The sequence below is a fragment of the Hevea brasiliensis genome, chromosome 12 (assembly GCF_030052815.1).
Source record: "Hevea brasiliensis isolate MT/VB/25A 57/8 chromosome 12, ASM3005281v1, whole genome shotgun sequence".
NCBI lineage: Eukaryota > Viridiplantae > Streptophyta > Magnoliopsida > Malpighiales > Euphorbiaceae > Hevea > Hevea brasiliensis.
The window spans coordinates 3,903,801-3,928,449 of NC_079504.1; the positions used below are offsets into that span (position 1 = coordinate 3,903,801).

Sequence of the window (24,649 nt, forward strand, 5' to 3'; positions counted from 1 at the left end):
CTCTCTCAGGGGGCCATGCCCTTGATTGAATGTTGATATGACATTGGATAAGACAAGTCACGTTGACATTAGCTACCACTATAAGAATTCGCATGCAATTCTCATGAAAAATATACAAGTTTAATTTAATTAAGCTAATAATTAATCCAGTTGATTAGAGATAAATCCAAGCCTGACTACTGTGATTGATAAAATATAAAGTGAAGCACATTTAGCATATGCAAATCAAACGCATGCATGGTGTTGAATTATAATATAAATATACAAAAGAAGAACGCCGTTTGGTTTTCCCTTCCTTCCTTCCATCAACTTCCCTTTTCTTTCCCGCGTTTGAACCTCTTTCATCTTTTATGATTTACACTTTTTTTTATTTGTTTTTAAAATCTTATCATAAAATATTATTAAATTTAAATAATTATTATTTTTGCAATCACACACTTGCAAATTCATCCCATTTTTCTAGCTTTTAATTTTAATTTTTTTTTCAAGATATGGGTTTTCCCTATTATTATTTGAGGAAGGGGTAATCAGATATATATATATATGAATGTATTGTTATATATACGTTAATATTTCTCGTCAATATACGTAAGACATATATGTTAATATTCACTCCATCTCTCACTCTTTTGATGAAATCAATTCTTGATTTCCATTACTAATCCATCTCCTCCAAATTCAAAAATTCACAATTGAAGAATAAAAAATCAAAAATCTTCGGAGCTCAACTCGGTCCTTGACTCTTGAACTGAGTCAAACTCAAACTAGTGACCCAACTTGCTGATCAAATCCTGTTAAAATCACTTTAAAAAAGATAAAAATTTAAAAGGATTTCAATCTTTGTATTGCATGTTGAATCAAAACTGAAACCATCTTCAAATTGATCAACAATTTTGAAATAGGCCTTCCAAATCAAACACGGCAGAGATTAAGTCTTAGTCCCCAAACCACACTCATATCTTCAAACGTTCAATAATTATTTTAAATTTGAAATAAATTGAATTCTATAGTTTTCGAAATAAATTAATTTAAGTTTTTCTATTTTTTTAAAAATTAATTTTGAATGGAAATCGAAACAGATCAGACCAGCAATGCTAAACAGGTTTCAGTTTTGATTCAAGGAGTGAATCATAACCGGCTTGCCCCCTCCAGTCCAAGCCCAAGTCCAAGTCTCTCCAATTTCCAATCTATCTAGTGAGATTAATACACGAAACAGCAAACTAGTTAAAAATTGACATTTAAATATAATAGGTAATTATTATTTAAAAAAATTATTTTGAGCACATGAAAAAAATTAAATATTATGAATCCCACTTATACTTATCCAAAGGCTCATCAGCTTTCAAACATATAAAGTTTGTCTGGAGCTTGAAATGTACCTTAATTAATTTCTAATATTTCAATCTCCTTGCTTGATTCTAATGGAATTAGCTTTACTTTCTGATTTCTTTTAAGAAGAAGAAGAAGAAGAAGAAAAACCTTGGAAAGCTATCCATGTGTTCTATCTAAGCTAGTAAACCTAAAAGAGTATACCATTGTTGCCTCACCCACCATTACACTTGAAGTTGGAAGTCCTAGTTTAAAAAAAGGCCCTTGTTAAGACCATTCATCTTCTCTCTTTTCATGATAAAGAAGGGGGAAATACTATGAATAGCCAATTATAAATTAGGAATCCATATTAAATCAATTCATTCTCCTTTCCCATTGGTGACAGGCTATAACATGAAGTAAAAAAGTTGTCCAAGCCCTAGAGTTCAGGGCCACGTAATCTTTGCATTTTCAACTTGAGGAAAAGGATTGGAAATAATAATAATAATAGAAAATTTTTCCTATTAACAAACATGAAATTAATTAAACCCCAACCAAAACAACACCACCAGTTGTTTGTTTCTTTCAGCTAATGAAAACCCCAAGTAGTCTCATTTACAGTAGAACTCATATACTCTCGCACTTCTCTCGCTATCACATTCCTCATCACATCCCAAAACCCAGCTGGCAAACGATCCCCCCTCCTCTCTTCCTCCATTCCACTACTATTGCTACAAATACCACCACCGCCACCAAACCCCGGCGGAGCCAGAGTCAACGCCGTCAACGCTTCCTCTTCTTCTACTGCTTGTGCCATGCGCGGTGTAGAACCTGATGCTGCAGCTGCTGCAACAGCTCCTTCATTAGTGTTGCTGTTATCAATATTACCCTCCATCATCATTAGATGCTGCTGTTCCCTTGCCCTTCTCTTCAACGTCGAGTTCCAATGGTTCTTCACAGCATTATCAGTTCGACCCGGTAGCAAACGGGCAATGGTGGCCCACCGGTTACCGTACCTAGCATGGGCGGCCAAAATGGTCTCATCTTCAGCTGGAGAAAACGGACGGTGCTCCACGTTTGGGCTTAGCTGATTGCACCATCTGAGCCTACAAGATTTACCCGATCGCCCCTTAATATATCGGCTTATTAGGGACCAATTTCTGGGCCCGTGTCGCTCAACAAGGCGGGTGAGAATCCGATCCTCCTCTGCACTCCACGGACCTTTGATCCGCTCCTGTTTGTTTGCGTTTCTTGGTGTAGAATCGCCATTAAAAGAAGACTCGGAAGAAGAAGATTCTGAAGAAGTAGAACACACGTTCATTGCTTCCATGACAATAAAAAAGTGAGCTTTTAAAAGGAAAAGGGAGGAGAAAGAGAGAGAGAGAGAGAGGTTTTGGGGTTTGAACGAGAGATACGATAGAATGAGGAAGATGAGTGGATGCGTTTATATATGATTAGAAAGAGAGAAAGGAAGAGGTGCATGAACTTGGCTGGGCGCCCAATGTGGCGGTTTTTAACTTTTAAAGAGCAAAGGGCGTCTTCCTGGAAACTGGCTTTTGTAAAGTTGGTGGCTACGCCCCCCTTGGGCGCTGTTACTATTATTCTTTTCATGATTTTCCTTTCTGCGAGCAAAATTTGTGGCAGTCTGGTTTTCCCTTGCCTGCCCTTTCTCATTCTATTAAACTATATAGGAAAAATCATTTGTTAATTTCAGTATAGCTTACCAAATTAATGTATTAATAATTAAATTATGTATTAATTTTTCATTTATTAAATCTAAAACAATTAAAATATATGATAATTATTTATTCAGTTACCGCAATATAAATCAAAACCAGATAAAACTAAATTGATCTAATTTAATTTTGATTTACTCTCACTTTATGAATTAAACCGTCGATTTTACTTCAAAATTAGTATGAACTGAATTGATAACCAGGTCTATTTATATTTTATATGAATGAATTTGATTAAAATAGGGTTGTAAGTAATTACTAGGATGCTTATTGTTGTTGGGAACAATTATATGATTTAAATGTAAAGTTGTAGTCTTAGATTAGTGCCATAATACAAGTTTATTTTGCTAATTTTTTCTTGCCAGTTTTATCATTGTTTGTTAATAATTTTATGTAAGACTTCCTTCCTTTCCTTAATTACTAATACATAATAATATTAAAATTTTCAGGAGATCAAGTTTTGGTGAGGGGGCAAAAAAGGGAATAAAGAGAGACCAAAGGATCTTGAGACAGGAAAAATAATGATAATAATAAAATCATTCTCGTACTCCCACAACTCCTATATATGCGTTTAAAATATGACAGGAAACGCAGAGCTGTTTAACACAAAAACAAGCGTTTCAAAAACGGGAAAGTGGGGCCAATTCTTTTTGACTACTCGGACAGATTTACAGCTGTAAGTCCAAATCCATAGCCTTAGTCACTCCAATCAACGGCCTCAATCAACCGTCCCAAAAGCGCCCCCGTTAAAATAACTGGTTTTGAAGATGACTTCAACCTCTTCCACGTAGGAAGGGCCCACTCCCAGCCTGTACGAATCTCACGTGATTCGAGTTGAATCCGTTTGACTTTCTAGTCTAATCCTATAAACCCACTCATTTCACTCTCCTTTTAAGAGCGCGTGTTTCACAAAACACACATTATTGCTCATAATTGGCGATTGCCTTTTTATTTCCATATCCTTTCCTTTGGATTTAATTAATAAAATTCAAATTTTGTATTTAATTTTAAGACTTTATAATTTTAAAAATAATTTTAATATTATTAAATTAAAAATTCTTAGTATATATTACAATTTTTAAAATATTTTAATATACTTGATCAAAATTAATTTATAATTCAGATTTATTTATTATTATTAAAAAAAGCAATAATTATAATTTTAAATTTTAAGAGAGGTTTAAGAAGAATTCAATTATTTTAAAAAAAATAAAAATTCAATTATTTATATTAAAAAATCACTCAATTGATTTAATCTAGTAAGTAGGATTGATTACACCTATATACTTGTGATTATTTGCTTTTAAATCATGGTTCACAGCAAATTATTCACTTAGAAAAAATGATAATGCCAATCCATTAATCTATTTAGTAATTTTAATTTTGAAAAATATTATTAAAATATTATACTTAAATATACAATTTATAATTATTAATTTGGCTCAATGGAAGATGAATACGAGAACATCTAAGATCCTATCCCGCGCAGCAGCAGGGATTGTAGCGTACGCGCACTACAATGGCAGGGATTTTACAAAGCTATCATCTGAAACGAATCGTTATCATAATTACATCCTAGCCGCCCACGTGGCAAAACATTTATGGATTTTGGAATCATACGGTGGAGCTATGAAGTAAGTTTAGCGAGAAGCAGTTGGGCAGTTGATGATACAGCTGGCATCAAAACCCTAACGCACCGACTGGTTTCTAAAGCTTTCCAACAGGCAATGAAAACGGGACTTGAATTGAATAATTGTCTGCTGGCAGTTGCACGATGGGACCTGAAACTGGACAGTGATTGTCAAAAGATATTTCAGTAGATGTCCTGAATTTCTGATTAAGATATATTTAGCCGCTTGATTTGTAGCCATCAGTAGGGTCCGTCCAGTTCCCTTCCAACCTATTTGCCGGTGGTTTGGTCCTGCCATTGCACTGTAGCTCACTGCCGCTCAGAATGGCTTGTTTGTCGTTTTGTCACCTAGTCAACCGCTGTCCTTTTTTTCGGTATCTTGTATTTTGAAGAACTTTTAAAAAGGATCAGTGTTGTCAGAATTTAAATATTACCCTTTCATATTTTACCACTAAAATACTAATTTAATATTTTATTTATTTCTTAAAATTTATTATTAAGGATATTAATAGATAAAATATCTTAAAAATCACTTTATTTATATTTAAATTTAATTTATAATTTTAATTTTTAAACTTATTTGAATTTAATTAAAATTCGTTTAAAGTTATACGTGTACACTTTAAAAATCTTTATCATTATTTGAATTGTATTTTATTAATAATTTATATTTTAAAATAAATAATCTTATAAATATTTATTTTATATTTAATTAATTATTTATATAAATAATTTAGATAATAGATACTTAATAAACCAAATTAGACTTTAATATGAATACTTTTCAAAAAAAATTTAAATCATCATAAATTTAATTATATATGACTTAAATTTATTTTAATTAATTAAATATTTAATTCATTCTCATCTCAAATTATTATATTATAAATCTATAATGAACAAAAATAATTAATAATATTCATAAAAATTAAACTAATTATTTTTTGTTACTTTATAATTGTGAATATAATACCTTTATAATAAATTAAGATACATCTTACGAGAATTTTAAGCACTAAAAACTCATAAAATTTATAATTTAGTCTCTGTGTTATTTATAAATTAGTCTTTATATTTTATCGTTTAAAAAAATAACAAAAGAATGATAAATTTTTTTAAATCTAAATTTACCCTTTTAAATTTTTTTCCTTCCAATCAAACAGACCAAAAAGATCAATGTTGGAGTAATCAAAATTGTCCTCCAAATTGTGAAGAAATTAGTGTCAAGAACTTGATGTTGGAGCGAAGATGAAGTGATAAGAAGATAGCTGGTAAGCATTGAACTTTAAGCAACCATATCTCTGTATGGCATTTCATTGAACGATTTGCGAGCGTGTATAATACAATCTGATTTTGCTAGAGCAGTAATCTTGGAGGTGATTTGAAATAAATTAAAAACATCTCATTCTATTTGATGCTTGCGAAAATCCTTCATAGGTCCTAATAGAAACTTGCAAGTATAGCTCAAATCATATACAAACAATATCAATTAAAAATCAATTTCATAGAATTTCATACAAACATCATTTTGTTTAGCAAAGTAGGCTCGTTCTCCTCTTCCATCACAATCGACAGACAAGGAGCCCCAAGCATTGGTGAGCACTGCCACTCAATCAAGCTTCATAAAGTAGGAGCCGTGATCTTGCTATGATTGGAATGAGAAGAGTTGCTGCCATTGGAGGTGGGGCCGTGGAAACGCTAGAAAAATCACAATTCTCTTTTAGTTTCTGCTTCTGCACAAAGCTAGCCTCTTAGAAAATTTATCCATTTATCCTTCAGATTTACAATTGTGTGATATGCATATGATGAAAGTAGAAATTTCTTTATATCAGTCCATCTCCCAGTTCCATATTTGGGTAATACTATCTATCAACTTCATCACCTCATAAAAGAGTCCACATTTTTGTATGCTTCCATTAGTCAGCACCCTTCTTTGATTTTCTTCTCTTTGCATAGTCATCATCATAGATTCATGAACTAAAACATAAATATAGATTTAATTGTTGTCAATTCATGCAATTTAGAAATTAGGAATTTTAAAATTTATTCTTTTAAAGCAACCTTTTTTTTTTAATTACTCTAAGTGAAAAATCGAGTGAAAATGGATAAAATGACTAAATTATTAATGATGGCAAATGATAGAGATATTTAAATAAAAATTTCAAAATATAAAGGCTCATTATAAATAATAAAAATATGTAGGGACTAAATTATAAATCTCCCTAAAAATTTTGGTAAGCAACGATGAAGTGCTCTAATTGATTAGATTAATTGACTGGCTATATCCTAAAAATTATCCAATGCTCAAAACCATCAATCCAGTCAAGTGTCCAAAAAAAAAAAGAATCCAAATAAATCACTAGTAGCCAATAGAATTCCAAAATTTTCTGTCAACTTATGCATAATTAGACTTGATTAGCTTCTTTTAAAATTAGACAACAAAAATGCAGACTGTGTGGGTGAATTTTTATTTTCATTGGGGCCTGGCGTCGCTTTCCCACTCAAACAAGCTATGTAAATGTAACGTACCAACTGCTAGGCCAACTGGCTTTGACGATGACATTCTAAATTTCGTTATCAACTTGAGATCTCTATTACATTTATTTTAAAATATTGAAATTTAATTTAGAATTTAAGTTTGACATATTTTAGTTAATTTCTTTTAAATTATTATTTTTTATTTCGTTAATTATCTCAATATTTAAAACATTAATGGTAATTGCTAAATGTATTTAAATTTTTTTTTTTCATCTCAATAATGTCTATGTGCGAGGCTGGATTTATTTTTAATTTTATTTTAGTGTTTTTTATAGTTAGTGGCGCCACAGTGGTGTGGTGTGCGCGTCTGCAACTAGTTGGATACTGTTGGGTATATTGGGAACATTCTTGATTGGGCTGATGGGTGGCTTAAATTGGGCCGTTTCATCTAACACTACAGCTAATTTGAGCAACCCATTCCAAGTGATTCATTTTCAAAGTTTTAACCCAAAACCAAAAAGGGGCTTTTGCTTACTTTTTAACACAACAGACTTCCTGATCCTGAATTCATTTTCATTCACTTTATAGGTGGCCTTTGCTTGGACGACTGCTCCGTCGAAGAGCAATAAGATTGAGAAGATGACCTATGTAAATGGAGAAATTATTGCATATTGGGCCGATTGTGGTGAATGTGCAGTTGAATATCTTCATTTATATATCTTGAAACTTACAAACATAAGAATCTTTACTATCAATAGCCCCTTGTTATCATCTTTAGTGAAGGAGATTGAATTTTGGGTGATTTACAATTTTGTCTTTGAATTTTATTATTATTAATAAGTTGATTTCTATATTTTTAAAAATTTATTAAAACGTTCTCAAGTTTCAATTTTCATATACACTTTAATCATTATATTTGTTTTCTATATATATTTCAACATATTTTGTCGATCAAATTTTATAATTGTTGGCTTTTAGAAAAGTATTTTTGATCTTTTCTTTTAAGTATTAATAACTACATGCATGGAATGCATGGAGGGATGAAAGTGTTTGACAAAATCAAAACACGAAGATATTTTAGTGAGTTTCTAAAAATATAGAGATTGACTTTTTAATATGATAATATTTAGGGATCAAATTGTATTTCACCATTTAATTTTGGTATGTGTAAACTAGTGTGGGAATATCCAACATAAATGAATAGAAAGTGGATGAAAGAGTATGACGGTAAGAATGAAGGTACATGATGGATACAAACATTGTGGTGGTGACTATCAAGAGGGCGCAGTAGAAGCTGCTCTAGTAAAATGGTGGTCCATACTCCACACTCATGTTCTCTGGGATGGTGACCCTCTTGTTGAGTTGTTACAACCTTCATTTCTCTAGATAAGGATCGATGGAGACTCGGAACAGCATTCGACATTTCATTTATTTTTGGGTAAAATTTTCCACATCTCGGCTCATTGCCCTACACCAAGCTTTGATATTGAATGAGCTGCTGCCAACTCTTTTGATTTGCCGATTCAATTAAAACCAAACAATGTTCCCGCGTTTTTGCTTTCGGTGTTTCACCTCAGATTGTCTTCATCGTGCATGATGGATCAGTAAAATTTTCCTGATAGAAAATATGCGAGGGAAAAATTAAAAGAGTATACTTTTTCACAATCTTACATGTCGGATATGTAAAATTAGGCAAATTCTCATCATTCTACCGAACAAAATTTTGTTTGTTTAGACAGAAAGTCTTTTAAGGTGGAAGTAGTTAATGGGAAACTTATTCTCTCAACAACTAAATTCAAGAATCAACCTGGAAGAGAGTTTTCTTGTTATCCTCTGTTTCTGTTTTCCCACGGCAAATTGCAGATGTACATGTATGAAAATTTACGAGCTATATTATATTGATACTTCAGAAATTCACCTGTGAAATTGGCTTTTTAATGTAACAGCAGTAAACTATCCTGGTTACAGTTATGAAAAGAAAATAATTTCCAGGTAATTGGCATGGAATTGTGTTAATTTAAGGTATTGCAAACACTGATCAACCCTGAAAAATCCATGGGATGGGACTGGAAATCTGAAAATCACACCAGCTCGTTTCCTGTTACGAATAAACAAGAAATTAAAGTTTAGACATAGAGCCTAGAATTTCTAATGAGCCCTGACAAAGAAAATACTCAATTCTGGCCCTGGTGCACCATCTGGATTAATCATATACAAAGCTTCGGAATCCTGGGAACCCACAACTCTCTCAAACCTTGCTCTTATGTAGGTCAATTCACCATCTGCTGTACTTTCCTTGTCATTTGGGCTTGGAAGAACACCTGCACCCATCGAAACGCCCCTCAAAAGCTGCATAACATGAAGCTCATCATCGGACATTTGCTTCCTTCTAATAGAGTAGCCAATCTTTCTTCCATTACAATATACAGCCCACACAAACTCTTCCAGCACTTTCTTCTTATGAGTCTTGGTCTCGCTCTCTAGCGCGATTCTTACTATATCAGATGCCATTTCTTTGTGAAACGCACTCGTATGGATGGGTAGTTCTATAACAAACATAGGCACGCAATGAGGATCCTCTTGTATGGCTAGACTTACTCTCCCTTTGCGATAACCGAAAATGGTACCTGTAGTAGCATTATCTTTAAGTAAGGGTTTTCGAGGCCTACCTAGAAGTGCAACCATCTTGCAACCCGAGGTTAACATGGGGAAGAGTTTGAACATTTTAAGAAGCCCGCCGGAACTAGATTTCGAGCGCTTCTCGCCGGCGGTTAGCCGGAGCAAAGACAATATAGCTGGATTATTCATTTGGAAGTAAGGGCTAGAGTGCACAGGTGGCATTGTTAGGAATTCTGGAAAGGGTCTGAAATTCAAGAAATAACAAAGAAAAATTATCAAGGAAGAAAGGTGTATTCGAGCTAGTGACAAACTATAAGATACACATAAAGGGAGGGATTAAGAAGAGGAGTTAGAGAAGGTGGTTAGAGTTGGAAACTCATTGAAGTGGGAAAGAAGGAGAGACCCTCCAAGTTGGCTGAGAGAAAAGGAAGAATCATGAGTAGTAATGGTTTGATGTGACCTAGTTTAGTGATGAAAAAAGAGACGGGGGTTGAATGTGATAAGATAAGAGAGGTCGGACCACATAATGTGGAAAAATAACTCAAAAAGATGAGAAGAAAGGACTGCTAAATGTTGGCATGGGCATGTGACTCTCTGATCATTACTAAGGGCATCAACATCACTTGCTTTATGCTTTGCCAAACCCCATCCCAAACTCTCACTAATTGTTTAGGTGCAGCTCATCTTTCCTCCTATACAGTTTCTTCTCCATTGGAAATTTTGCCTTTCTTTTGCTTGTGGGTGACTCCCTCTTCCTTTTGGCCCTCTCTTAGTTTACTCTGTTTTTTGTGTCAAGAGCCAACCATAATCTCATCTTCCATCAACAGGATTGCTTAGAGCATATCTATTCGTATGCTTTAATTAGTTTCACCTTTTAATTAAGTGGTTGCACTAGTAGTTGGGAAATCATAATCATCGCATTAAAATTTCTGATCTAATTAATGAATTAACTATCGGTCCTTAAGTTCCAATTCACATGCAGACAGAAATGTCCAAACAAAAACAAACCAGGGTGCAAGATGCGGTCTTAATAGAAACAGGAAGGATATTATTGTCGGCATCACCATGAAAGTTTTGACAAACTTTTCTTATGATTTCTGTAAAAATAAATAAATAAATAAAGAAAGTTACTGGTTCTTTGCCTCGAACACGACGACGTAAATGATTGATAAGAACATGGGTTAAAATTGTACATAAATGATTGATAAGAAGATGGTTTAGAATTGCCATGGTACTGTCTACAAATGGTTTGAACCATCCGCAACATTCTAATTTCCTGAACTGGTCCCCCTTACTGAACATAGAGAAACATCAAGCACATGTATTGATTGGACAAAAGGTTAGATTTGCACAAATCATACATGGCGTGTAAGACCTACCATGTATCACCAAGAAGCAGCTGAGGGTTCCATTTCATAGAAGTCATATTTCCTCATTGATGCAACATAAAGCTGCAAACACACCCATGATCCAATGACTTAAAACAGTGTCAAAGCCTGACTTTTTTTGAGGATAAATCAGCAATCAATCTCACTTTAATCCTACTTAACACTGTTCAGTTAGTAACTTGAAATGATGGATTTGATCTTTTTGCCTTGCAAGTTCTCCATTTCAACACTTTTTTATTATTATTATTTTATATCTATCGTTCGTTTTCTATAATTGTCGTTTGCCTTCTAATTATTGTGCCTGTGGTGGGATATATATTGCCTTTGATTGTTCCTGTTTCACTTAAAAGATTCAATCTCTGTGACATTTAACTGCTTTTTGTTTACTTGCAAATTAATAGATTTAATTTAAGAGAGAAAGAAGACCAATCTAATTGCATCTAAAGCTTTCATAAATCCAAATTGGAAAAAAATTTTAAAAAAAAGTTACTACGTTTTTTTTTTCTATTTTAGAAAGAAATAAATTTCAATATTATAATAAAATCATTCTTTATATTATTGATAATTACAATTTAATTTAATATTAAAATTATAATACTAATTTTTAATAATAATTTTTTTTTATATAGAATTGGGAAAGTGGAGACTGGAGTATGACACTTACGAGTCAGATTTATTAATGGAGATTTATAGGATTAGGGCTACCACATTTTAAAAGTCTAATAATAAAAAAAAAGAATATTTAGGGATATTGATTGTAAATAAAAGAAAAAATAGGCTCAAAGTGTATTTTCAAACAAATTTCAGGGAATATTTGTAATTAACCCTTTCGTTTTTTATTTGGGCAATTGCGGTCACAGACTCACAGTTGGATTTGGGTCTTAAATGTGTTTGGAAAATTGGTTAAGCCTGGACATGCTTGAGCCCATCCACAGCCCAAACTACAATAGGCTGCTTGCCCCTAGAGAGCCCGTACTCGCCATCCCCACTTATCAACTTAGGTTAAACAAAAATAATTTAGTTATTTTGAATTTTTATAATTAAAATATATTAAATTTAATATTAAATATTCTTTAATTAATATATTTAATTTTTTTAACAGCAATATTAAATGGTTTATTTATTTCTGGTCCTCAATACAAAGAATTTATTGAGTTTTTAATAGAGGCCATGCAATTCTTATTTTTAATAAAATCATACTCTCTAATCTTCCGCATGTTATTATATAATTATTACAAGAGGAAATATTAGTTTTTCTGTTATTGCCTATATTGAGGATACGTCTAAAGATATGTTTCAGCAAAGAAGATCGAAATATTTTAATTAACTTTGAATTAGCTGATTTTTTTTTTTAATTTTATTTTATAAGCTGATCAAAATAATTTATAAATTTTAAAAATATTTATTTATTTATTTATAATATTTTTTTAAATTTATAAATAAAAAAAATAAATTGAAATTTAAAATTTTATTATAGATATCATTTAATATTTTTTTAATTATTTTAATAATAAATATATTTATAAATTACTGTTTAAATTTTAAAAATTTGTAAATTATCTTTAAAAAAACTTATAAATATTATTTGATTTTTATAAATTGAAGTAAATATCTCTAAATAATATTGGATTGATTTTGAGATAATCAACTTTGATTCAATAGTATTAAATTCTTTTTAAAATTATAAGATTTTGAATTTAAATTTTAATTAATTAAATTCTCCCTTGCGATTGTTTTGTTAGTATAGGAGTGGGCTCGGCATGGTTGCATGAGATTGTGAAGTTATTTTCCATTGTTTTTTATGTTGATATTTTTCATTTGCAGCCTCAAATTAGCTTCAATGTTACTATAATTTTTCTTTTTCCAGGTTATTGAAGATCCGGACTTATCTAGGAGATCTTCGAAGTTTTGTGTTGCATGAAGCAGATGAACTTAAGCTCGACGCATTATCATCAAAAGCAGATGAAGGGATCTCAATTCAGTTACCCTGAGAGTTTCCCATTTCAGGACAAACAATAATATTGGTCACTGATGGTGTAGTCTTGAGAGCATTTCACAAATTTGCTACTCCAACAGTGGAATTGCCAGGGAAGATTCAGAATGCATCTATAAACATCTTTCAAATAGCTGGTGAGGAAGGGTGGACCATCAACGTTGGCCATCTAGAACCTGAGTGAATGATTGAATTGCCAGGCAAGATTCAGAATGCATCTGCCATTGAAACATAGTGTCCATGCCAAACATAAGAAATGCAAATACAATGCTGTTAGTGTTGCTTGGGATAAGGTGAGTTTTTTAGATCTCCTATGATTGCCGCTTTGGAAGAATCCTGATTTCGTCAAAATGAACGGTGGATATTTGTCCCAAGTCCCAACAACTGTTCCCCCATTAAACACTCGACTAAACCTCTCTCATGTCTATATTTTAAATTATCACTTACACTCAACTCGATGATTTTCTCAGTTCCAGCCACTTTCACTCGCTTATCTGCTGGATCTTATTCTCATTCTTGTAGTCTCTTCAAATTTAGCCATATTCGTGTAATCACCGGTACCATCTACCCCAAGAGGTAGCATCATTGTAGCTGTAGAACGATGGCTTCTTCAGTACAGCCAGTAGAATCAGCTGCTAGACAAGATAAAGTCACTGCTCCTTACGGCTCTTGGAAGTCTCCAATCACCGCCGATATCGTCTCTGGCGCATCCAAGCGACTCGACGGTACCGCCATTGACGGCCGCGGTCGCCTTTTCTGGCTTGAATCCCGACCCACTGAAGCAGGGTAAGCACTATTACGTCTTTATCTTTGTGATTTTAAGCTTTGAGACCTTTTATTGATTCTGGATTGTGGTACTTTTGCTTAGGCGATCGGTTCTGGTTAAGGGAGAAGAGAAAGCTGGAGAGGAAGCTATCGATGTCACCCCGAAAGAATTTTCGGTGCGAACTACTGCCCAGGAGTATGGAGGAGGCGCGTTTACGATATCAGGGGATACTGTCATCTTCGCAAATTACAAGGACCAAAGACTGTACAAGCAATCTGTCGATTCCATAGGTAAAACATGTGTTAGTGTGTGTTGAATGTTCGATGGCAGTTTGCTGATATATTCTGTATTTGGTGTGGTATCAGATTCTACTCCTGTTCCAATTACACCTGATTGTGGCTCACCAGTTGTCTCTTATGCCGATGGAGTCTTTGATTCACGCTTTAACCGTTTTGTCACTGTAATGGAAGGTAGACTATCATGGATATCTCTGTTAATTTACATTTTTAGGCTGTAAGAAGTTGTTTGGGCTGGAAGTTCCCATTCATGTTAGCCTTTTGTTCATGAGTTTGATCTTTTCTTTATGCAACTTGATAGATCGCCGTGTAAGCAGCATAAATGCAATTACAACGATTGTAGCAATTGGTCTCAATGATGCGTCAATAGAGGGTATGAGCTTACTGGAATATGCTATTCTTCTCTCTTTTCTCTTGTTCTTTTTCTTTTTGCCCACAGTTGTAATAATGGTACTTAAAGAATAGACCTAAGTATTTCAAGGGTTTTTATAATTCTCTTGGTGCGCTGGTGTTCTCATTTCTGTTACCGTTGGATTTTGCACTATATGTGGAGGAAATAACTTTATTTTTGGGTTCCTTCTTGTATATCTTGAGATTCAGAACCAAAAGTATTAGTTAGTGGCAATGACTTCTATGCATTCCCTCGTGTGGACCCGAAAGGTGAACGGATAGCATGGATAGAATGGTGTCACCCTAACACGCCATGGGATAAATCGGAACTCTGGGTTGGCTATATTTCTGAGAATGGGTAATCAAAATATGTTTATGATTTGCGTTTTAGGACTTCTTATCAGATATTCTTTTCTCGCTTTTGATTTGCTAGGCTGCAAATGGTATGATTGCATACAAACAATATCATTGTTTCTGTAGGAAAAATTGGTCTTATAGAAATCTATTGATGCCTGAATCTAGTTATATTGGTCTTGCCACAATGTTCTTGTTCTTCAGAACACATTTCCTTGGAATTGCAAAATTTTCTGGTGGAATTGTCTTGGAGCTTATGTCCATAGAAAGTGTTTAAAAACTGTTGTCTGAAATATGAATCAAGAGGTGCTATAATCCTTAAATTGGTAAAGTGCAAGTTGACCTATCTCCATTATTTTGCTACTATAAAGTGTCCACTATGCTAATCTTCTCTGCTTCCCTGAACGTGCTGAACTTTTGGAGTTTAAATTTGTAGCACAACTGACATATCTTGTCACCAATCTCTAGGAGACAGAATTATATATATATTTTTTGAATTGTGCATTTATCTAGTTTTGAGTTTTCATATGCAGATTTACTTATATAAAAATGAATAGACATGCATATACGTACTTTTATACATTTGAATGTATGCACTCTTAAGACTCTGGATCCTTTGTTCACGTATGCGCTTTGTGCTCACTGATCACTCCTGTAGTCTGAATTCTACATGCTTTGATTCTGCTTTTTGGTTATTTAGTTCAATAGACAGCCTAGATGATTTCTATATGTTTTAAATTTGGCTGGTCACCTTGGGGGGCTGACATTAGTTTTGCTGATTGTCTTTTTCCTCTTATATTTGTGGTTGATGGTGTTAGTTTTCTTGATTCTGTCATACAGAGATATCTATAAACGCACCTGTGTTGCTGGCAATGATAATACAATTGTTGAATCTCCAACTGAACCCAAGTGGTCCTCTACAGGTATTCTTTTCTTTTGGTGATTAATGAACTTTATATAAAATGCCATTTTAAAAACTATCATGCTAATTAAACAAGGGATCAAAGATCAAACATATGGCAAGTATGACTGAAAGTAGCTACTGGATAAGCAACCTGGACATTAAGCTACAAAATCCTGGAACCCAGTTTGGTTCTCAAGGCTTTTTGTTTGATTGCATCGGAAGCTATAGACTTAATCTTTTTTTTTTAAAAATTCAAATTATTCTGTATGGTAATGCTTTTATTTAAATTCATGCAGGGGAGTTATTCTTTATCACTGACAGAAAAAATGGATTTTGGAATCTATACAAATGGGTAAGTTCTATACTTGAATATTTTGGATTGTGACACAGTTTCAAAATGTGCTTTCCTTCACACATGGAATGCTTATGTAACAATTGGTCATAAAATTTTGATGAAACGTAGAATATAGTTGTGTGGCAACTTAATGGTGATTCCTCTCGTTTACATGAGAGAGCAAATTTTGAACAGTCTGCTGGATATTGGGACATTTTATTTTTCATTTGAAGCAGTTGAATATTATACAAGTTAGCATGGAAATTCTAATGAAAAGTAGAATGTAGCATGTTGCTAGCAAGTGGCATAGACGGTCTTTTCTTTTAGAAGAGAGAGACGTAAAATAAACAGGATTTTTGAATGTTGAATTACTTGGACTTTGCTATTCATGCGCATTGCTTGGATTTGGTTATCTGGTCAGTCATCCATTATTCAGCATCCAGTGAATTGATTATTTCTAAAATTTGACAACAGATTGAATCTGTAAATGATGTGCAAGCACTCTATTCCTTGGATGCTGAGTTCTCAAGACCATTATGGGTATTCGGCATAAACTCTTATGAGCTTTTTCAGAACAAAGAGGGAAAGAACTTAATTGCTTGCAGCTACAGGTAATTTTGTGCTCTTTATGCACTTGAATTTTTCAAATTTGTTTGTTTGTTACTTTTTGTTGAGTACCATGTGTGAAAATGCTGAACGTCTTGTAAGTGAAGTTTTCGATGGTTGCTTGCAGGCAGAAGGGTAGATCCTATCTTGGTGTTCTGGACTGTGCTCAAAGCTCACTTTCTCTGCTTGATATTCCCTTCACAGACATAGATAATATTGTATTTTCGGAAACCTTATCCTTTCTATGATGAAGCATGAACAAATCCCTTAAATAGGTTTATAATGATTCTAAGATGTGCATCTTTTCTCAAACAGACTTCAGGGCACCATTGTCTATACGTTGAGGGCGCATCTGCTGTTCATCCATCATCAGTGGCTAAGGTTCTGTGGACTGCTCTTTTACTGAATTGCTTATTTCTTTTCCATAAATACTGGTGATTCTAATTCTAGTAGAGCATAGTAGTCAAAATTAGTCATTTCGTTTTTGGTATTTTCAGGTGAATTTGGACGACCAAGGATCCAAAGTAGTTGATTTCAAGGTTGTTTGGTCATCATCACCCGATAGTTTAAACTATACGTCATATTTCAGCTTGCCAGAGCTGATTGAATTCCCTACTGGAGTTCCTGGTCAAAATGCATATGCATGCTTTTATCCACCTTTGAATCCCATTTACCATGCTAGTCCAGAAGAAAAGCCTCCATTGTTGTTGGAAAGTCATGGTATGTTATGGTTATTCACATCCTATTAGATTGATCTCACTGGCTGTATGCATGTCTTGTTTGCCTAATTGATGTGTACCATAGAATAGTGATATGACATTTTATCGGTTGATAAAAATTAAAGAAAAATAGACAATTGATTTAGGGATTGACTACATTGAGTGGGCCAAATCTCTCCAAATTGATCACTTCCAATGGTGATATATTATAGCCTTCTTAAAATAAATTAGGGTTTATTTTAAGCAACCAATAATTTGTGACATGGTATCTGCATTGGTTTTAGAAAGAATTAATCCTATTATTCCAAGGCTATAATCCTACCAATTAGAAGACCCAAAAATGAAAAACAGGTAGATTAATTGGCTCTAAATTTAAAAGTTTTATCAAGTACCTGTCTCAGGTTTTGAGATCCAATTTTGGCCCTTGTTTCTGGCTTGCCTCCGTCAATGATGTTGGTTTCTACAAGAGTATTTGGAACTTGCCTCTCAGATCTTTGTTCCTCCGGCCAACAGACATAAAAAGTAGAAAAGGTTTAAAAGAAGCCCCTTAGTAGATAATGTTTGAGCAAAATATGAAATATCAAAAAGTCGGCATGAAAGAAATATCAAAATTTGACACTTATGGATTTCTATTCAGGATATTTTTGTGGTGATAGTATGCAACAGTTTGTCTTGCGCATCAAGCCTTTTTTTTTTTTGTTCAAATAAATCACAAATCATTGAGAAGTAGGAATTGTGTAATTAAGAACTTGTATAAATCCATTATCATGTTGATAAGATGAGAGAACATTTCAGTGGAATAATTCTCAGAAGTTGGAAGTAGTTGGACCAAGTTGCTAGTTGCTGAACTTGTTAAGTGATGGTCTGCCTTTTACTTTGTGCTTTCCATTGAATAAATAACTTGCTTTACTTATAGAAATATAATAATTTCTGAGGTGTGTGATATTTTGCAGGAGGACCTACATGTGAAGCGCGCGGAATTTTGAATCTGAGTATCCAGTATTGGACGAGTCGTGGATGGGCTTTTGTGGATGTAAATTATGGTGGAAGCACTGGTACGTCCTCCACTTGTCTATAGTTTATATTCTGAATTCCATTTTCATACAATCTCAACAATAGAATGCATAAATTGGGGAAAGACCTCTTCATGTTCATTGATCTAAGATCTAGCTTGTGCTTCCTTACTCAAAGGAATTTGGTATCATTTCACAAATACATTTGGCCCATTCTGCACCTTTCTTTCTGAATGAATTATCAGGAAAAGATTAAGAATCTGGGCCTTGTTACTGTTGTGGTTACTTGTTGGACAGCAACATTAGATTTATATGATTACATTTGTTTGCTAAAATTTGCGTGGATGTTGTTTTGAAGGTTATGGTAGAGAATATCGAGAACGCTTATTAGGAAACTGGGGAATTGTTGATGTTAATGACTGTTGCAGTTGTGCAAAATTTTTGGTAAATGTTTATCCTTTCTTTCTGTGCTTTCTATGTTGGATATGCTTGCAATAATATTTACCAAGTCATAATAATGTACACTATTTTCTTTAAGGTGGATAGTGGAAAGGCAGATGGTGGCCGACTGTGTATAACTGGTGGCTCAGCCGGCGGTTATACAACCTTAGCTGCCCTTGCTTTTAAAGAAACATTTAAGGCTGGAGCTTCATTGTATGGTGTGAGTGCCTGTCTGTTTGATCCTATACTTAATTTCAAATGGACTCGAGTATGGTCAAAAGATATTGGTAGAAGCCTTTGGCTGTTCTTTTGGTTACTGAATGCAGCTCGCTGAATGGATGTATCTGATATTTGTTTCAAGAAATTAATGCGGTTCTTGGAGTAATCCTTGCATTTAGTTTTCATCCCAAATTTTCTCTATTATTAGTTGTGGTGAATTATTGTGTATTTCTAGTGAAGAAAGATTCCTATGAGTTCCTTACGTACTAGAAGTGACATGGTATACTGGTTGAGATCATTTGTAGATGAAATAGAAGATATATGCTTTTAGGTGAATCGAACTGTTACTACTCATTGATGCTATTATTGTCAGCTTTGTTTTTGGTATCAATGGCGATGTAGAATTATGCCATCATCTTATTTAAGAATGATTGAAAATCAGATGTCAACTGCTATTGGAGCCTTGAGTTTGTTAATCATTTGCTGAAGTTGACTTTGAGCATATGATAGGTCCTTTTAGGGAATGGTTATATAATTATCTGAAGTATGCCAATATATATAAAAGATTTGCACATTTTTATTGTTATTATATTTTTTTTTCTGCGGCAATTTAAGAACATCTTTGAAGCTTCTTTCCTTATGCTTATGAAAATTTTGAGTGTTCTCCCATTCCTTGTGTTATTCTTTCCCAAAACTCATTTTCTTTGGTCTTTCATAAAATATTAATTTATATAGATTTAAAGTTTAGAATATAAGTTCCTTCTCCACAATACTGGGACCTGACATATTTTCATGCTGTGTTGGTTTATGAACAGGTGGCTGACTTAAGCATGTTAAGAGCAGAAATTCACAAATTTGAGTCTCATTACCTTGATAATCTTATTGGTAAATTCAATAAAATGTCTCATTTATGTAGTAGTTTGTATACATTCCATTTATTTCATTTAGTGGTGAGGAAATCCTTAATTGAGTGCAGGTGATGAAAAGGATTACTATGAGAGGTCTCCAATAAATTTTGTTGATAGATTTTCTTGCCCCATAATTTTGTTCCAAGGATTAGAAGATAAGGTACAAATACCATTTTTTATTTCGTGTTCTTTGGATGTAAGAATGGTGTTGAATGATATTAATAAGCTTTGGACCAAAAACAAGATATGTATTGTTGAAGTTGTTAGTACTTTTGTGAGTGCTGTTATACATGGAACTAGTGATAATCCATTATTAATAGATGAAAAATAGCAGTTGCTTTCCTAGTTCAACTTTACTTAGAAATATTTGTTATCATCTGTTATTTACTTGGGTGCCTTGGTCATTTGACTGTTTTCTTTTCTTGGTCAATGTGATGTGGCTATTTGATTAAATTACGTGGTATATCTTTAGCAAACTTAAGACAGGTACTTAATCTGAATTCTTCATCATCAAATACCATTTATACAGGGAATCTGAATTTATAAATTTTAAGTTTTCTTTTTCCTGAAACAATGTGGTTCTTGTGTCAGTGTCCTCTGAAGTGATGTGTTTTGGTGGCCGCTTCTTTTACATCCATTTAACTGTTCTTTGATTATGTTGGAAACCTTGCACATGGGGTAGTTGTTGACTCGTTTGTTAGTCTTGCAGTTATTGATTAACCCTTGGAATTGAAGGCATCCATTTGAAGATAACTCTAAATTATCTTTGATATGGTGAATGCTTTATTGTTTTTAAGCATTTAGGTTTTTATATTAGCCTTTAGGATTTAGAGAATTTTTTTTTACAGAACAGAGATATAATTCGTGCTTCCAAGTTGAGCAGCAGACCATTTGTTTTAATACGAAAGTAGGATTTCACTTTTTGGATTGATGCATAAAATAACGATGCAATTCATTTTGTTTTTCTTTATATCTTAGCATATGTCATCCTATATTTTGTAATTTCCAAGGTGAGTTCAACACATCTTCTCGGTGTGCTGCAGGTTGTACCCCCTGATCAAGCTCGTACAATATACCAGGCACTGAAGAAGAAGGGTTTGCCAGTTGCTCTTGTTGAGTATGAAGGGGAACAGCATGGTTTTCGTAAGGTATGCACTAATTTTATGTAACACCTGACCACGGGATTTGTATTGGAGAAGGTTACATCGGCTTGATATCTGATTGTCTACAGGCTGAAAATATTAAATTTACGCTGGAACAAGAAATGGTGTTTTTTGCACGATTGGTTGGAAACTTCAATGTTGCAGATGAGATTAATCCAATCAAAATTGACAATGTTGACTGATCATGTATCAAGGTATCTGGTTTCTGGGATTTTCAGTATCTGATATTTTGTGAGTATTGCTTGTTATTGGTAAAGAATATTTTCTGCTATCTGACAAGGGAAATTAATTTGCTCCTTTGCAGGAACTTAAGGGATTTGCTCTTATAATTTGACAGCAATAAATTGAATGAACTTGGCTAGTTCATGGCCACTACCTTGGGCAATATCTTACATTTTCTTTTCTTGAACGCTTTTTTTTTTATTTATTTTTTTATGTTTTCTGTTGTCAACAACAAGATTAGACACTACTACTCTACTCCCAGCCAAATTATCTGTGTGATATTTACCATAAAAGCTCACATACACTGTACTAGGATTACAGTCACCTCATGATGTATTGCTTTTTTGTTGGCCGACAGGAAAAGACTCGTGTTAGAAATAGTTTGTGTTGCAGCTATGTTTATCAATTCTTGCGCAAGTCATTGTTGATTCTTGCAACGTATGTAATCCTGTGCAATCGAGTAATCGTAGATTATATCTATCGTTGAACGAATCAATCGACGGTCTAATTTTTTGTTTGGTGTTGGATGCTTTGAGTTTTGAAGGGCTAACATGCGTCATTTGGTCAATTACAATACCATTTGGCCATCTCGAATCGAATATTATAATGGCTGTTTGGCTTGATTGGAGGAGTTTCATTTCACGGTGCTCCTTGGCCTCTTCCCTGAATGCTATCATCAGGACGAGGGAACCTATATTTCAACCTTAACGTCCGCTTCATGCAGATTGTGTGTGTTATGCACGGTATAATGTCTTTGGTTAGGTGGTGGGATTTGTCATGCGTGACATGTTTAACTGTCTCTCTCTGCCAGGTGCCTTGGTTCCTACTTCCCAGCTTTTAAGTTTTGGTTGCATAGCGTAGCCGCTGTTATTATCCCATATCAGGACAATAATTCGTTTTGCAACATCAGATGTCAAGTATTTAATTACGCCTGTAACGTCTCCTCTCTTCTAGATGTTGACAACTTCTTTTCCTGTTTCTGACTGGCTGTTTGTATTTTATTTTATTGAGAAAATTATTAGTACTTTATTTTATTGAAAAAATTATTATTTAATTTTTATATTTTAATAAAATTAATTATTTAATTTTTATATTTTAAAAAATATATTATGTAATTTTTATATTTTATTTCTATTAAATTATTTAATTTATTCACTAATTTTTTTTATTAATTGATATAGTCAAATTATTATTTATTTTTTTTATTTTAAAAAAATTAATTAATTAATTTATATATTTGAAAAAATATTATTATTTAGTTTAACTATTAGTTAATTATATATTATGAAATATATAATATTTTATAAAATATATTTTTTGACAAAAAAATAAAAATTTTACTAAATAGAGATTAAATTTAAATTTATATTTTTTTTAAAAAATTAATTTAAGTACTTTTTTTTAAGTCTTTAAACATCCTTTTTATATTTTCTTTTCTGAAAAATAATTTTTCTTAACTACTTAGAAATTTAGGAAGAATTTATTAATTTTTTATACAAATAGTTTGTATTATTTTTTATTAAAAATTGAAAAAGAAATAGGGAATGAAGGGAAAAAAATGCTGGAGGAGAGAAGAAACAGGTAGAGAAATAAGAAAAGAATAAAAAGAGAAGATTATGATAATTTAGCTATAAAAAAAATTATAAGACCGAATGTTTGATGGAATCAAATAATAAGGATTAATTAATGATTTTTTAAATATAAAAATTAATTATTTAATTTTTTTAAAATATATAAATTAAATTGTAATAGTCTAGTATTGATTAATGAGAATTAAACAATTTAATAAAAATAAAATATATGGATTAAAAAAATTTATTTTTTAAAATATTAAAATTAAATATTTTTATTACATATAAAAATTAAATAATAATTTTTTTCTATTTTATTTTCACAGAGAATGAATTATACATTTGTAAATTGCAATATATATTATTCTGTATAAATAACTCATTTAGCTGTTTCCTCCACAAGGTCCATGACTGATGTCAACAATTTTAAAAAGGCTTAATAGATGTCTTGTTGCACTAGCTATGACTTTTCCATTGTTCATCTACCAGGGGCGCTTGCTTGACCAAGTTGCCAAGCCACAATTTCTTTATCAAATTTCATTTCCTGAATAAAGTTTTGTATTATCAAGTATCAACTGCGTGATAAATTATCCCCCTTTTTATTTTTTTCAATTTTTGCCTATTTTAATTCTATTTCTCTAATCATTTTTATTTATCATAATCCAGTTGTTAAAATCAGATATGGTCCAGACATGGTCTGATTTAAAATCAGATATAACTAAAATTGATTCAAATTTAATTGATCAAAATCAGCCTTAAATTAGACTGGAACTAACTAATTCTGTTCTATTTTGAATTAAAATAAGATTTTTTTTTTTAATTTTAAAAATAAAAAATTGAAAACAATTTAAATGTTAGATTGATTAAAACCGAAATTAAATCAATATTAAAATAAAATTAAAATCAATTTAAAAAAAAATTTACAGTTCAAATTCCAGTTTTTAAACTTTAAACCGGATAATATTTTGCTTCAGGGTAATGAATAGTGTATATATATATATATATATATTGGCAGCTGGGGACGGTGTGGTGATGGCAGAGAACTTGGTGGTGGTTAGAGAGTTGGGGTTAAGGAGGGTTCTGGGCAAGTGAGCAATTATGAGGAGAAAGTTCGACCATGCGCTTTTTGGTAAAGTAGAAGAGACATTGAAGAAAAGAAGAGTGATTGGAAGGCGTTTTCGGTTAACATGACGCTGTTTTTGAAGTAAACAATGTCGTTATTGCAGTTTTCAGCGTAACAAATGCCAAATGGGGCCACAAACAAGTCACTTTCCAGGTTTGTTTTTCCCTACATCAATACAAAAGCAACATGTCAACCTATCACTCACGCTTGGAAATTCGAAACTTTTTCATCCATCAAAGAGGTAGAGAATTATCCATGGATTATTTGACTGAAACCCTACTAACTCTAATAACTCCTTCCTGCTAACTGCTGTGCTGATACGTATTGATTAGGAAAAAACAATAGCATATGCTTTTCATTTGTTAGATGAAATTATTATGGGTTGGAGAGAATAATGGATTTTCTTTACAAAGTACTTACAACAAGATATAATTTTGATATTATCCTATAGGATGTGTACAAAATTTG

At 32.8% G+C, this 24,649-nt stretch overlaps 3 protein-coding genes across 3 annotated transcripts; 1 reads left to right on the plus strand and 2 right to left on the minus strand.

The window, feature by feature from the left end:
* Nucleotides 1-1,797: 1,797 nt before the first annotated feature.
* On the minus strand, nucleotides 1,798-2,962 carry LOC110640792 (transcription factor MYB73). The gene has a single exon (XM_021792283.2). The coding sequence runs from the start codon at nucleotides 2,636-2,638 to the stop codon at nucleotides 1,898-1,900; it is 741 nt and encodes a 246-aa protein (XP_021647975.2). The 5' UTR covers nucleotides 2,639-2,962; the 3' UTR covers nucleotides 1,798-1,897.
* A 6,056-nt stretch (nucleotides 2,963-9,018) lies between these two features.
* LOC110640791 (protein MIZU-KUSSEI 1) lies at nucleotides 9,019-10,529 on the minus strand. Its single transcript, XM_021792282.2, has one exon. It carries the CDS (start codon nucleotides 9,991-9,993, stop codon nucleotides 9,301-9,303), a length of 693 nt encoding a protein of 230 aa, XP_021647974.1. The 5' UTR covers nucleotides 9,994-10,529; the 3' UTR covers nucleotides 9,019-9,300.
* A 2,453-nt stretch (nucleotides 10,530-12,982) lies between these two features.
* On the plus strand, nucleotides 12,983-21,893 carry LOC131169212 (uncharacterized). Its single transcript, XM_058130860.1, has 19 exons — nucleotides 12,983-13,938; nucleotides 14,021-14,208; nucleotides 14,284-14,388; nucleotides 14,516-14,587; nucleotides 14,815-14,962; nucleotides 15,799-15,881; nucleotides 16,159-16,214; nucleotides 16,671-16,807; nucleotides 16,930-17,020; nucleotides 17,118-17,183; nucleotides 17,300-17,522; nucleotides 18,475-18,576; nucleotides 18,893-18,978; nucleotides 19,073-19,195; nucleotides 20,010-20,079; nucleotides 20,171-20,262; nucleotides 21,146-21,250; nucleotides 21,334-21,459; nucleotides 21,570-21,893. The coding sequence occupies exons 1-18, from the start codon at nucleotides 13,754-13,756 to the stop codon at nucleotides 21,445-21,447; spliced, it is 2,046 nt and encodes a 681-aa protein (XP_057986843.1). The 5' UTR covers nucleotides 12,983-13,753; the 3' UTR covers nucleotides 21,448-21,459; nucleotides 21,570-21,893.
* The last annotated feature ends 2,756 nt before the right edge of the window (nucleotides 21,894-24,649 follow it).